General features: G+C 50.8%; 1 protein-coding gene across 11 annotated transcripts in view; it reads right to left on the bottom strand.

Moving 5' to 3' along the window:
• Positions 1-674: 674 nt before the first annotated feature.
• The window catches only part of CLIP1 (CAP-Gly domain containing linker protein 1), an 81,248-nt gene continuing 66,426 nt past the window's right edge, over positions 675-15,496 (bottom strand). For 6 of the 11 annotated variants that reach the window (XM_058656951.1, XM_058656948.1, XM_058656952.1 and 3 more), the window contains 6 exons: positions 11,991-12,043; positions 5,618-5,735; positions 5,321-5,471; positions 4,934-4,989; positions 2,856-2,980; positions 675-2,266 (listed from right to left, as the gene is read on the bottom strand). In XM_058656951.1, the coding sequence (XP_058512934.1) occupies positions 2,041-2,266; positions 2,856-2,980; positions 4,934-4,989; positions 5,321-5,471; positions 5,618-5,735; positions 11,991-12,043 (729 nt within the window). In that variant the 3' untranslated portion in view covers positions 675-2,040. The remainder of the gene's footprint in view (positions 2,267-2,855; positions 2,981-4,933; positions 4,990-5,320; positions 5,472-5,617; positions 5,736-11,990; positions 12,044-15,496) is intronic. The other 5 variants (XM_058656950.1, XM_058656953.1, XM_058656954.1 and 2 more) reach the window with 1 other exon arrangement.

Here is a 15,496-nt window from a genome sequence, read left to right as displayed (position 1 = left end):
GTTTTATGGTCCAGGGCGGGGGGACAGCAGACATGTAATTATGACAGTGACCCCGAGCCTGCGTGTGAGAAGTGGCCAGCTGGGACGGAGGGGCTTCATTCACGGGGTGTTGGGCCCAGTGCCACGTGGGGAGGCTGGGAAACGATGGGGTGGTGGAGGGAGTCTCCATGTCACCGCAGAGGTGTGGATCCCAAGGTGACAGGCCCTTCTGGGTCCTACACCCGCGGGAACCCCCGCTGAGCTCGGCAGGTGCAGTGGGGTGCACTGGGCGCCACGACGGACCGGGAGAGCTCAGCAGGTGCAAGTGGGGTGCACTGGGCGCCACGACGGACCGGGGGGCGCGCGGGGTCCCCAGCACCAGGTGGCCCGCCCCCGACACTGATCTTTACAGTGTATTCCTGCGTGGTCGCTCATCCGCACAGCTCGGGAAATGTCACGGATTAACAAGCGCTGGCCGCCAAGTGACGCCGTTTGGTGCCACGTATTTTTGGCGTGGGATGGTGGGTAACAACGTTATGGGTTTATTTCATCCCGAGTAGGTCACCCAACACTTTGATACAACTTATTTCTAAAGAGCTGTTTAGCAGCAAGATCGCTATTTGGGCCTATGAAGTTTGCATATTTTAAGAAAACCATTGTAAACAATAAAGCAGGTAATGATGTGTTGGCTCTCGTTGACAAAAAATACTCTTTTATTAAAGTGGATACAGAACACTTTTTTTTTTGCTTGAGTTTTAACACTGTTTTACATCATGTTTTGATTCTGAAACAAGTCCTCTTGGATTTATAACTAAAAGTTTCATCTGGGAACAGATTTACTTAATAGTCACTTAGCCAGCACACAGTTGATAATCTGGAGGGGAAAAATACATCCAAGGTATATATACAGTTTTAGCTGTTCTTATGGTACATGTAGCGTGGAAGATACATTCTATTTTTACATACTTGAGAAGACATTCAAAGAAAGATAAATAGATTCAGACTGGTTGATAAACACTCCTGTTCACTGAGGTCCTTCACTTTTTTGTGATAAGAAAATCCAAAACTGTTGTTGAATTTCTCATCATACATTCATGTAAAAATACAGTTTTTAAAAACGTGTAAAGGAAGACGGTAGATTAAGTTTGGTGTTTCTAGTGGTCTGCTTGGCTTCTGCGGATAGTACTAGAGAAAGAAAAAAAATTCTCCTAGATAAGCAAAATGAAACAAAAGGGAAGAAAACAGTTGCAACGCCACTTGATGCTGTTTCAGGCTTAGTTTATTGTATCCTGAAGATCATTTAAACGTAAAAATCTGCAAAGAAAGACACGCTGTGTATATTTGGTTCCAAAATATAGATCTTTCTTTAAAAATATATGTATATACACAATACTATATGGAAGCTGGAAGAATGCAAAATGGACGCAGAACAGCCCAGGAGGGGGGTGAGCGCGTGCAGGCACCTGCTTCCAAGTGTCCTCACGCCGCCTCTGCTGCTTCAGGATTTTCGATCCTACCTGCTCATTGTCAAGCCTGATAAAAAGGCACCACAGATAACGGGTAGTGCAAAGAGCTCAGCTATTTTCTTGATTAGGAATAAAAGACTTATTAACAAGTCAGTGAAAATGCAAAATAGCACGTTTTTTTCAACTCATTCCAGTGTCAAAGATTCATTAAAAAAACCCACAAACTTCTAAATATACAAAAAAAGAAAAAGAAAAAATGCAGCCTGGAAATATTTTAGTGCAAATATGAAAAATAACGGCATAATTTAAAGGTATTTAAATAAGGTAGGGGTGAGGATTGCTTTGTGAGGTTTCTCTAGGGACAAACAGGTGTAATGGCCTCTGCTGCCATGTCTCCAGACTGAAAGATCCAGAGAACAGGAGAGGTGAAAACTCACCTACCCAATGTTTATTAGTCTAACTTGGGAGGGGGAGACTAACAGGACGACTTGTTGAAGACCAAAATATTTTCTTAGATTTGTCGAGGGATGGGGAGGTCAAGGTAGCATGAGTTCTCGGGGCGTGCGCCCACCCGCGATGCTGGCCTGAGGTTCCGTCAGAAGGTCTCGTCATCGTTGCAGTTGGTGGCCCAGTGCCCAAACATCTCGCAGATCTCGCAGTAGGGGCGTTCCTCGCCGCGGCTGCCATGGTGCGTGGAGTGCGGAGGGTCCTCCGATGTCTGTGCCTGGGTGGGACAGTCCTCCGTGTCATGCAGATCAAAACAGTCACAGATGTCACAGAAGAGGCGGGGTTTCTTCTTGGACTGCCTCTCCTGGTCATCACTGCAAGGTGAACACGGGAAGGAGGGCTGTGGTCAGAACAAACGGGGACAGTTATACCAGAAAAGAATTTCTCAAAATAAGCAAGAATTGGGGCTGCCATGATGTTTCAGGTAGCTAATCCTCCGCCTGCAAGTGCAGGATCCTATGTGGACACTGGTTTGCATCCCGGCTGCTCCACTTCCCATCCAGCTCCCTGCTTATGGCCTGCAAAAGCAGTTGAGGACAGCTCAAAGCCTTCAGACCCTGCACGCATGTGGCAGACCTGGAAGAGCTCCTGGCTCCTGGCTTCAGAATGGCTCAGTTCTGGCTGTTGTGGCCACTTGGGAAGTGAACCAGTGGATGGAAGATTTTTCTTTCTCTCCTCTCTGTAAAATATGACTTCCAGCAATAAGTACATCTAAAAAATTTAAAGCAAGAAACTCAGTCCAGACTGAGTTTCTGGTCTTAGGGGTGTCTCCGGCCAGGTTTGCAGGCGTCCACGGCCAGCAGGGTAACCACAAGCAGTGCGGCCTGATTCTGCTTTCCACTAGCCTAACTGAGAACACCGACACGGGTGGACGCGGCTATGTCGGGGCGCAGTGCGCTGTACCTGTCGTAACTGCTCAGGTCCTCGCCGTTTCCGTTCAGCGCTGCCTCAGACATCATCTCCACCTTCGTCTTGAGGTCTTGGTTCTTCCGCTGCAGGTCCACTATCACTGAATTTAGGAAATCAATCTGATTTTAAAAGAAGAAAGATATGTAAGACATCTAAGACACAGGTAACCTTGAGTACGGAGAAGGCATCATGGGCACCCTCCTGCTGGGACCACCCAGCGTGGGGACCTCACAGAGGGGCCGCCGCGCTCTGCCAGGGACAGGAATGCTGAGCCGGACTGTGAAGAGCCAAGCCCCCGCCACGCCCTGGGGATGTGCTGCACCCTCCTGCTGGGACCACCCAGCGTGGGGACCTCACAGAGGGGCCGCCGCGCTCTGCCAGGGACAGGAATGCTGAGCCGGACTGTGAAGAGCCAAGCCCCCGCCACGCCCTGGGGATGTGCTGCACCAGCCTCTCCCTTTCTACCTGTCAACTTCTTGCACCTGTGTTCACCCAGCAAGTACTTTCCCGTATTTGAACACATTGAAAGTTATATTTCAGTATGTGTCATTCTTCAGAAGTTATCTTACATTTCTAGACACTTGGGGGGAAGTTTTTCTCCTTTTGTCTGATAAAAACACACACACACGACTTTGAAAAGGTTTGAGCGGTTGGTTCTCCATGGGACACCCGAAGTAGCCCAGGATGTTAGACATGAGGTTCAGGCTGACTCCCCACGGTCAGGGGAGAACAGAGGTGCTGGGTTTTCAGAGGGGAGCAGTTTCTCTCAGCTGCGTTCATGACAGCACCTGCGTCGGGGACTGGGCAGCAGGGACAAGACGGCCCCGGAAGGAGCACCCTTGGCTGGATGAGCGCTTCTGAGCCAGGGGCGCTTTCCTACGAGTATATATAGAAGTTCTTCTCCCGCTACAAATAATAAAAACTTCAGTACACACAGTCCCACATGTTCACACGTGGCCTTGTGTTTCACTTTTTGAAGACACGGTGGGTATCTTGGGGCAGCCGCCCCTATGGTCTCGCCTGTGGAACGCCAACAGCTCCCAGCAACCGGGAGGTCACCTCTGAGGATGGCCACCCTCGGTCACCAAGAGATTTCATGGAAGACTATTTTGAAATCTAAATGTTGCTTTTTCCATGATGCACACTTTCCCCAAGCTTCATGGAGGCCTGTTTTCCCTTCTCAAGCAAGTCATTCTCCAGCTGCAAGCTCTTTTATAGGAAAAAGCTACAAAAGCGCATATGGTGGGAACTGCGTGCCTGCACACACAGACACACACACACACACACTCACACACACAGAAATTAGGAAACATAAAACAAACCATTTGCTGATGGGAAGGAAAGTGTTGTCAGCAGCAGATGAAACAAACGGAAGCAGAGAGGAAGGGGGGAAGAGAGAACACTGTTAATCACGGATCCCGGCGGCTCCACTTCCCCTCCAGCTCCCTGCCTGTGGCCTGGGAAAGCAGTGGAGGACGGCCCAAAGCCTTGGGACCCTGCACCCGTGTGGGAGATCCAGAAGACCTCCTGGCTTTGGATCGGCTCAGTTCTGGCCACTGTGACCATTTGGGGAGTGAACCAGCAGATGGAAGATCTGTCCTTCTCTGTAAATCTGCCTTTCCGATAAATGAATCTTAAAAAAAAAAAAAAGGTGAATTCCCTGCTCACATGCAACTGTGCTTCCAAATAGAGCTTTACCTCCAGGTAATTCTACCTTGAAAATTCATTTGCTTTGTTAATTCTGACCTTAGGGGATGGAGTTTTCCAGAATCCAAGTTTTTCTAATGGTCAAGATTAGCCATGGACCCTTGGCCAGAGCAGTTTTACTTCCTGCAGAAGTATCAGCCCAGGCCCAAAAGGAGAGCTGCCCACAAGGAGTGGGACGGGGAGACGGAGCAAGGCCCGGCTTCTGCCTGATCCGCTACAGTAGGCAGTGCTTGTCTGGGGGCCGGGCACCTGAGCAGAAAGGGGGCAGGCTCTGGAGGAAGGCATGTCGCTGTCTGACGTGAGCACTACGGCTGCGCTGTGTGTTCCAGAGCCAGCGCCTCGGCACCTGACGGGGAGGAAACCACACGTACCTGGCTCTCCTGGGCTCGCTCATCCTCTTCGGCCTGAGGATCAGTGTTACCTTATATTGAAAGGAAGGGGCAAAGGGGAGGATGATTTTAACAACTCCCTCATGATCTTGTTCCCCCGCTGAGAACTATTCAGGTGGACATTGTGGATGCGGTCACAGGTGACAACAGCAGGACGCGCTCCTGTCCTCTTGTCACCAGCCACACCCCCCATGGAAAGAAGCAACAGTCACTCTCCACCTAAGGAACACCCCCTTCGCCCTGGCTTTGCACTGCTGGGATGGCAGCTGTCCCCCACCCTCTCAGATGATAACACCCGTCGGGCTTAGGGAGGCCTGGAAGAGGGGCCCTCGCGGTCCCGGGACCAGGTGGCCCTCGTCTTACCTGAGGAGCTGCTCAGCTGCCTCTTGTTCTCCTTGAGCTGAAGTTCCAGGTTCTTCACCTTGAGCTCAAGTTTGACCTTGTCTGACTCCAGAGACTGCACGACAGAGTGCAGGGACTTGGCCGAGGCGTTCTCTCCCCTGAGCACGGTGACCTGAAACACGGGAATGTGCTGGAGCCCGGGGGCCGCGAGGGCGGCCAGAGTGGCCCACGCCAGCCCACGCCAGCCCATGCCAGCCCACCGATGGCCCACCGCCGGCCCACACCAGCCCACACCAGCCCGCCGCCACAGTCCTCTACCTCATTCCTCAGCTTCTCCAGCTCCGCGTCTTTCTCGGTGAGCAAGGCACTGGTGATGCTGATGGACTTCTGCAAGGAAGCCTTCTCTTCGTCTGCATCTTGGATGTACTTGGATTCTCTAAAAGACCAAAGAGTTCAAAGATCCAGAAATCAGCCAGGAATAGGCAGTGTGCAACTGATTCCAGTAACATCAACATGAAAAACAAATGTATATACATATATATACTAGGGGAGTTTTATAGGGGAATTTAGGCTAGTAAGGGCTCACAAAATTTTACTTGAAATTCTACTTACTGTGAGGGGAGAAAAAGTTTACCTAGGTATAGACATGTCAGAATCTGCATATCACTGTATCCATTTGAACTTAAAGAGACAAGTTAAGAAATCTGGAAGATGTAGAATTAAAAAAAAGAAAGAAGCTGTTGCACTGCTCCAAGCACTATACCAAAATCTAGCCCCAGATTGAATTTTGTTACTTCCGGAATAAACCATCACCAGGCAATAACGACAACTGAAGTACACGCATGCAAAGCGGCTATACAGATGACATGCAGAGCGTGTTATGCTGGAAATATCACTTGGTTCTCACTAATTTCAGTGACGTTTGAGCCAGTTCCGAGAATGCGTTTTAGGATCTCGTGGGCCAAGGCAGTGGCACGGGCTCAGCCCTCAGCACCTGTGGAAGGGCTCCTCTTCTCCAGCCACACTGAACCGCTCATGGGAATGGGATAGGGATGGCAGTGTGGTTTGCCAGGCGGGGGTGGGAGGTGGAGTCAACAGAGTGAGGGTGAGGCTGGGGTGAGGGAAAGGACAGGGCGATGGGGCGGGGCCTGGACTGGGCTCCTCCGAGCTGCTCAGACCAGGAGACCTGGGCGGCCAGGCTGTCATGGGAGGAAAGAGGCCGGGGGGGTGGGGACAGCTGAGGCCAGGTGCTGTCCCAGCTTGGATCCTGAATGGGGAGAGAGGCTTCAGGGGCCACATGGGGATGGCTCAATAAAGCCTGTGCCAACGTGGCGTCTTGGTTTCGGTAAATGCACATGGTTACGTAAGATGTGCACGCTAGGGGCAGGCTGGCTTTGTGGCCCGTGCAACTCTCCCGTGAGCACCTTTTTTTTTTTTTTTTTTAATTGTGCGCCATGTGAAACAAATGAGAAGAAAGAACATGTATTGCAAAAAATTCTTCAGGAGAAACGAAACAGGAGGAGACAGTCAGAGGCTGACCCCGGGGGCGCAGGCCCAAGTCTGGGTGTGATGGCTTAGCCTGTCTTCCCACCAGCTGGAGGAACAGGAAACTGAGGCCCAGGTTAGAAATGGCAGGGTGTGTGTCTGGTTAGTGAGACCCAAGATATCCGGCACACGAATTACAGAATTCTCATGGTGCGTGGTGGACTGCGACTCTCAGGATGAAATTATACCGTGTTGCATTTATCTGGTCGTGTGGCTTACATGTTAACGCTCCAGGAGCAGACGTAGTAAGAAAAGAATCTCACACTGACACCCCGTGCTCTGCCCGTCGGCACCCTCGCCCCACGGAGATGCACCTCGTTCAAGTTCAGAGGAAACCACAGATGTCAGTTTGTAAAAACGTACTGGCATTTTGAATTTGAAAAGCTGACAGGGTTTCTGCCTGCAGATTTCGGTCCTCACAGGCCAACAACAGGTGGGACGGTCTCCCATGTCAGTGGCAAGAGCCCAGGCCCTGAGCCTTGTGCTGCCACCTCCCAGGGGGTGCGTTAGCAGGGAGCGGGCATGAGAGCAGAGCTTGGGCACAGACCAGGGATGGGTCTGCAGGATCCCAAGTGGCACCTGAACTGCCAGGCCAAACGTGCACCCCAGCGCAATTTAAGTGAAAGAAACGGTGGAGCGCGGCACAGCACTGTGGAAGAGCAGATTAAGGCCCTGCTTGCAATGCCAACATCTGATGCCAGAGCAGCAGTTCGAGTCCTGGCTGCTCTGCTTACGATCCAGCTTCCTGCTGATGTGCCGGCAGAGGCAGCAGGAGCTGCCCACCTCTGGAGGGAGGTCCTGCTGGAGTTCTAGCTCCTGGCCCCAGTCTGGCGCAGCCATAGCTGCTGGGACTATCTGCACACTGAAGCAACATATAAACAGTTCTTTTTCTCGGTCTCCTCCCTGTCACTCTTTTTTTTTTTTCCTTTTTAAAGATTTATTTATTTTTATTGGAAAGGCAGATATACAGAGAGGAGGAGAGACAGAGAAGAAGATCTTTTGTCCAATGATTCACTCCTCAAGTGGCTGCAATGGCTGGAGCTGAGCCAATCCGAAGCCAGGAGCCAGGAGCCTCTTCCAGGTCTCCCACGCGGGTGCAGAGTCCCGAGGCTCTGGGCCGTCCTCGACTGCTTTCCCAGGCCACAAGCAGGGAGCTGGATGGGAAGCAGGGCTGCCGGGATTAAAACCAGTGCCCATATGGGATCCTGGTACATACAAGGTGAGGACTTTAGCCACTAGGCTACTGTGCTGCGCCCCACTCTTTTAGTTAAACAAAATTTTTCAAAATAAATGGAAGAAATGTTAGACTTTTTTTTCCCCCCACATATCTGATGTTATCTAATGATGCCAGGAGTCTTGGGCTCCCAAAGTTTCCATTAAACTTGTTTGGCTGTTTAGTCTGTCCAGAGCCTCACTGGCCATGAGTTATGAATACAACAAATCTGAGAAAAAGGGTTTTTAGGTAGTGTCTCATGGAGCAACCGTAGGAACTTCACTGTGGCTGGAAGATCCCGAGATCCCACTGACTCCAGGTGCTAGGGGAAGAGCTGACGGCCGCTGGCAGCAGCACACAGGGATGGGCGTGGTCTGGTGCTGCTCCCCAACTCTCCACCCATCATCTGCACACCCCTGCCAGCCAGGCCGCTTCCTAAGAGCGTCTGTGGAACACTCCAGCAATCAGAGGATGCTGCATTCAGATGAGAGCTGTGAGCTAACTAAAGGGCAGGGCGAGCACGCCATGCCAGCTGCTCTCGGTTACAGATCTTCATGAGTGGCTGCTTGGGCCAAGCCCTGAGTGCTCTGCACGGACCAGGAGGGGCCTGAGTCACATGTTCTGCTTGCCTGGCTACAATGACTCAGCAGTACTGAGGCCCAACATGGGAGAGGAGCTAGCAGGTCAGGACCCTTTTCCTCTCGTGCCCAGAGGTGGACAGACCACCCAGATTCTTTTCTTACTACTTACGCAAGAAATATACTCCAGTGATGCAGCAAATGCCTTAAAGTGTTACTGGGCAAGCTTTTAAAATGCAAGGTAACAGGAACCAGATATTAGAAACGCGAAGAGAAATGCAAATACAGTAAGGAGAGTGAAATTTGCACTGCAGTTCCTTGCTGTGTAGGGATACCCAAAAGAAGTCTGTGTGCTTGGGTGTGTGCACGCGTGTATGGCTCAGGATATTTTACAAACAAAAGCAAGACACGGAGGGACAAAGGCAGCCAAAAATATATATACGACAATTTGGTTTACTAAAAATATGTGAAATTTATTGATTATAACGTGGATAGACTTTCTTTAGTCTTACCATTAAAGACACACAGATATAGCAAAGGAAGCAAGAGTGGGAAGGGAAGAGAGAGGGGTGAGATGAGCAGTCATCAGGAGCGCCAGCTCAGACAGACAGTCAGCAACCCACGGAGCACTGACGGGGCGGGGCAGGCACGTGAGCCCACGGAGCACTGACGGGGCGGGGCAGGCACACGAGCCCACGGAGCACTGAGCCCATGGAGCACTGAGCCCATGGAGCACTGAGCCCATGGAGCACTGAGCCCACGGAGCACTGACGGGGCGGGGCAGGCATGTGAGCCCACGGAGCACTGACGGGGCGGGGCAGGCACACGAGCCCACGGAGCACTGAGCCCATGGAGCACTGAGCTCACGGAGCACTGACGGGGCGGAGCCGGGCACGCGAGCCCAAGGAGCACTGAGCCCACGAAACACTGACGGGGCGGGGCAGGCACGCGAGCCCACAGAGCACTGGTGGGGCAGAATGGTGGGAGACCCTGGGCCCATGGAGCATCGAAGGGGCAGGGTCCAGGACTGCAAGCCCAGGGACCACTGAGGGGCCAGAACAGCTAACTCAGCTGAGGCCTCACACCCGAGGAAGACCTCCGGGTGGCCCTAGCAGAATCCTGGCTCCCAAAGTCGGTGCTGAAGATCCTGGTGTCTCCACTGACCCCACACCTGGGGATGAGTGAGGTGGGGGCAAGGAGCTCCACCGCCCGGAGGCAGGGTCCTTCCCAGCACCCACCCCATCCTGCACTGCCCTGCTCTATCTGCTACACGGATGCAGGGTGTCTGGAGAGAGGTTGGCTCAACTTGGAAACCAATTTGCAGAGAGGTGAGTACACCGGGATATTTGGGTAAAAGCTCTAACTAAACACGGCTTTCAATTCAACGTTTACAAGGGCTGAAACAACAGATACCCGAGAATGTTGCTGACTTCTTACTGACAAATGGCTTCATCCCAGTCAGGAGTTAGGTTCTGCCCTTCAGCATCAGGACCTGAACGAAGGGATTACCTGCTGTCTTACCTACTGGTGAGCAGTTAGCACTTCCAAACAACACTGCTGGCTACCTGCTCTGTTCTTGCATGAACAACTACCGTATCAAATGCTTTCATGATTTAAGTTCTTGCAAGGCTTTTAAATTAAGAGTGCATCAAGTTTTTCTTGATGTTCTAGGCTCAATAAACTCATTGAACTGTTTTTCAGCTAAACCTAAATAGGAATTCTTTACCAAACTGATGTTTAGTAGACATGTAAAGGTCTGAATTAGTTCCAATACACTGTTGTTTTTACTGATGTTTTCTGGTCAAGATTGGCAGGACTGTCCAAGAGACAAGCTCCTGAACACAAGGGTGTGAGGGGGAACAGAGCGAGTCAAGTCAGGAAAGATCTCACAGTCCCACATTCGGCTTCTCTCCAGGCCACGGCCATATGCCTAATCCTATTTTGAGCAGCATGCAATTGAGTTAAAGTCACACTAGCACTAATGGAGCCAGTACCTTTTGTTTTTAATGGCAATTAACAACTACAAGTCTCCACAGACGGGAACTGCACAGAACCTGGACCCTGGGGCCTGCACCTGCCACTTCCTTCGCCCTGAGCGCCTGGCCCCGCGGCCCTCTCTAGCCCCACCATGCCAGCCCCTGGTCTGTTTCCAGACAAGACACTGTGTGTGTGTGCCACGGAGAGCCATAGTCACATTTTCACCCATGTCTGCAGAAACCGCAGGACCAACCCCTCTCATTGCTGCACACACCCTCGCTGGTTTGTTTAAAGCAACAGAACCTTGTTTATGTAAAATTAAACACTCTCCACCCCATGGTGGGGCGGTGTGAGGCAGAGCTGACCCTGGGCAGGAACGAGGCCCAGGCCCAGCCCCAGCTGGAGTCTCTGGTCCTTACAGTCCCCGTCCAGCCAGCCGCAAGGGGCCGTGCTGAGACACAAATGCACCCTGGGGTGTGCACATGGGCTAAGTGAGACCTGGAAGGAGGATTCATTTGAGTAACTCTGAGTGGGAAACAGAAGAGCGAGAGGTGCAGTGGACCAAGCTGATGGGATCCAGGTACCTGTGTGGGCTAAATAAATAAGGTCCCAACACCTAAGTTACTGCTACGCTGGCTGGAGGAGACAAGGGACCTGTCTGTCCTGAGTGGGGCGGAGACACTGCCAGCTCTGCCTGGAGCAGGAGGAATAAAGTACTTTACAGAGGCATCGAGGAATTGGACTCTAAGTCGCTTATTTTGCTCTTATTTTTAATTCTGTTTTAATCAGCCAGAAAGCATGCTACTCTTGTGGAGTACATTGTGCAGCAGCCTAGTGGGTAGGGAAAGCATTGGGCACCTCCAGGTCCCACCTGCCCAAGAGTGTGGGTGACAGGCCACGCCCATCCCCACCCCAACAGGACTGGGAAGTCACACTGCGAGCTGAGACTCTGTCATCCGAGTGTCACAGAGGAACAGTAGGTCACAGCTGTTTTTTTTTTTTTAAATACATAGGAACCTTTAAAATCGTATTTCCTATTATTAAAACTTCAGCTTCTTCTAGGACTGAAATGAGTCCTTGGGTGCAGGTGACGGCAACGTGTAAACTTACAGTACTCTGAGTGACTGGGACAAGGAGGGGACAGTGGTATCGTCTGACTTGAGGACATTTCTGAATAAATAAAACTGAACACGGTTTAAAAACTAAAATCTTCCTACTTCAGCGACAGTGAAACCTGCAGATGAACTTTCATGAACTGTCCATGATGAGCAATGCAACCACCGTAATGCTACTTTCTGAATTTAGGAAAATCATTGCTTTCTACAGCAAGCTACCACATGCAGCATGTGGTACATTCCACACACACACACAAGCTTACCTCTTCTTCATTTCTAACAACTGATTATTGAGCACAGATCTTTCTTCTTCCAGCTGGAAAAAAAAAAGGTTCAGTTCATGGCACAGTTCCAGAGAAGCCACTGCTCATGGCACCTCCAGGCTCAGGGCGGGAAGGCAGGTGCCTGCACCCCCACCATGACACCCCTCACCTCCCCCCGGCAGTGCAGCAGAGCAGGTGGCCACTAGGCCAGAGTGTGTGCAGACACTAGTTGACAAGTCCAGAAATGACTAGCCTGGCTGCCATTCCTCACGGAGATGAGTTAGAAATATTCAATACCAGCATCCTGAATAACTCCGGGCAAATCCCAAGCACTCAGTGAGCGATGAATGAGTAAAATGTCCACAGGGAGCGTCCTGGTTCCTCCAGCCACACAGCACAGGTCCAGCATGACAGTTCAGAGAGAGCTGCGACAGGTTATGTACCAGCTAGGGGACTCGTGTGACCCAAGGGTTAGTCCAATGCCCACTCACTGCCCGGTTACTGCACTCTCTGAGCGCCTGGCTCGCCTACAGGACAATGGAGTTACAGAAAAATTTCCAGTCCATGAGTTTTTAGTTGAGGAAAGAATAAAACGCAGAGATCCAATAGGTTCATCTCAAGACAAGAGTCTTCAACTCCCAGAACAAAAGGGCCGGAAAGCTCATGACGGCTTTGCTTTTCGCAGCCAAAGGCTAGCCCAGGGTGTAGCGGTTTGCAGGAGCGCAGAAGCTAAGCCCACAGTCTGCAGCGACAGATGCCATACAGATGTCAGTGATGATACACTCTGAGGGCTTTTTAAAGGAGGCTTAAACACATGTGTGTGTAAACACAACCATGCACTTATCGTAAATCCAAGGTCAACATACTAGTTTGCCACTGCAGGCTCCTTGTCTTCCTATATGTTTTTGATGCATGAATAATTCACAGAAATAGTAAAAAAGTTTTGAATGAATGGAAGCAAAAGGAATAGGAGCCAAACTTAATGTTTTTACTATTTTTAAGATTTATTTATTTTTATTTGAAAGGCAGAGTTACAACTCTGAGAAAAAAGAAACCAAGAGATTTTTCACCCAACTGATTCACTCCCCAAAAGACTACAATGCTCAGAGTTGGACCAGGTCAAAGCCAGGAGTCAGGAGTTCCGTCTGGGTCCCCCCCATGGGTGGAGGGACCTGAGAACTTAGGCCATGTTGTGCTGCTTTCCCAGGTTATCAGGGAGCTGCACTGGAAGTGCAGCAGCTGGGACTTGAACAAGTGTCCACATGGGACGCCAGCAACACAAGCTGAGGTTTAATATACTATGCCACAGTACAGGCCCCCAAACATGTTTTTAATTTATTTTTATAACTTGAAAGGCAGAAGTTACAAGAGAAAGAAAGACAGACAGATCTTCCATCCACTGAATCATTTACCAAATGGCTACACCAGCCAGAGCTAGGCCAGGCGGAAGCAAGGAGCGTCCTTCCGATCCCTGATTGGGAGGCAGGAGCCCAAGCACTTGGCCCATTCCCCCAGGCATATTAGCAGGGAGCCAGACTGAAGTGGAGCAGCCAGAACATGAACTGGCACCCAGATGGGATGCCAGTTTTGCAGGCGGTGGCTTTATCTGCCAGCAAATGGAAGATTCTTTCTCTTTCTCTCTCTTTGCCTCTTGCCATCTCGCCTCCTGTCCCTAACAAGAGTGGCCCTGAGTTCATTGTCAATGGGACTCGATGGGAGCAGAGTGCAGGGCGCACTGTACTGCTGTGTCTGCCTCTGAATGGTGACACTTTTCTGTAATCAAAGGTTGAAAAAAAGAACATGAAAAAATGGGAAAAAAAGGTTGTAAGAGCGAAGACGGCTCATCAGTGACTGGGGACCACTGGGCCAGAAGATCTCAGAGTCTACAACACTGCTTTACAAACAACAGTGGAGAGAAATTTGAGCTTGGGTGTCGGACAGGGACAGATCCACATCTTGCTTTTCCAGGCTATGTGAAAGCACCTTCACGGAGGAGCAGCACATTCTGCTCTGGGCATGGCTTACATGTGGGGCTTACAAGTGGGGCTGCTGGGATTAGAACTGGCACCCATATGGGATCCAGGTGTGTGGAAGGCAAGAACTTTAGCTGCTAGGCTACTGCACTGGGCCACTAGTTATTTTACATGGTGACTCTCTCCACTCTTTTGAAATATCTGTATCCAGGGAAATGCAACCTGCAATATCAACTCTAGTAGTCTATCATCTAAGCCTATCACATCTTTATTTCACACCCACTTGTTTCTTCAGAGTAAAACACAGGAAACTACAAACACCTTAAAAATGTACGCATTCCCCAAAAGGAAGCTGCTTTCTTAGCTGCTCGGTTAGGTGCTATTTCCTAATACCCTGCACAGTGACGGATTTTAAACTTTTAAAATTTTAAACTCTCAGCAGGAAGCCAACTGAAGGCCCTCTCTGCTGAGAGTGCAGTGGCCAGGACGGAGAGAAGCGTGGGAAACATTTGCCCATGGTGCCTGTTCTCCGAGCTCCTTCCGCTGCCATCCACAGGGACAGAGTCCAGCCAGGTCAAGGCACAGGAGCAGAGGGTGACCGCAAGAGGACCGTTGCTCCTGTTTTCAGAGCCCACTGTTTGCACAGCAACGTCTGACGAGTGAGAGAAAACAAGGTAGGAATGGACTGCATGCTCAGCCAGGCCGCTTCTCACCCAAGTCCTCAGAGATGCCACACACTCCGGGTGTTCTGGCTGGCACCACGGGCAAAAGGAACCGCTTTGGACCAGAAGGCATCTGTTTCACGTGAGCTTTGATGTTTCATGTACAGAGGAGAGTTCAGGCACCGTAACTCTGATTCCCGTCTGTTCCCATGTCACACAACGACAACGCCACCTTGGCACCAGCTAAATGACGCTGAGCAGGTTTCCAGCTGCCTTCTGTTTCCATGTGCCCTTTTCTGCGTTAGGATAACACTTGCGCCACCTGATCTCAGAGATGGCGAGAATTAACTGCTGTTCGCAAGAACCACAAGATGCCAGTGACCAGCGACAGCCGCCGCAGCAGCAGCTACTTGGGCTCTGGAGGGAGGTGGCGCTCCTTTTACTGGTTGACACACAGTGCAGAGCTGGAACCCACACTTCCAGGCCTACAGCAATTCCGACAAAGTATTTCACCAGACCAAACTATGGCAACAAACTACTCCAGCCCAAGTGAGAATTAGTTTTTGTAGTTTATAAAGAGATGGGGGGTGGGGAAGCAGCTGCGGCTCTGAGGACAGATGCAACAGCTGTCAGAGGAGACGGGTGCTCCCCCGAGTGACCACCTCCTGCAGTTCCAACACAGAAGCAAAGGGCTGTGGGTCGCTAACGTCCATTCTGGCTCCAACACACACTGCACCTCCAGCAGTGCACGCGAGTGCACGTGCAACAGGCTCCATCAGGAAGTGTTGTAACGTTCTCTTCACTCAAACAAGGAAAAGCAGACTTACACTTAAAAGTCAGCTGCCAACCCTCATTCCAAGTCCATATTCTT

This window comes from Ochotona princeps, chromosome 29, assembly GCF_030435755.1.
Source record: "Ochotona princeps isolate mOchPri1 chromosome 29, mOchPri1.hap1, whole genome shotgun sequence".
Lineage (NCBI taxonomy): Eukaryota > Metazoa > Chordata > Mammalia > Lagomorpha > Ochotonidae > Ochotona > Ochotona princeps.
This window is presented reverse-complemented; position numbering and strand designations above follow the sequence as displayed.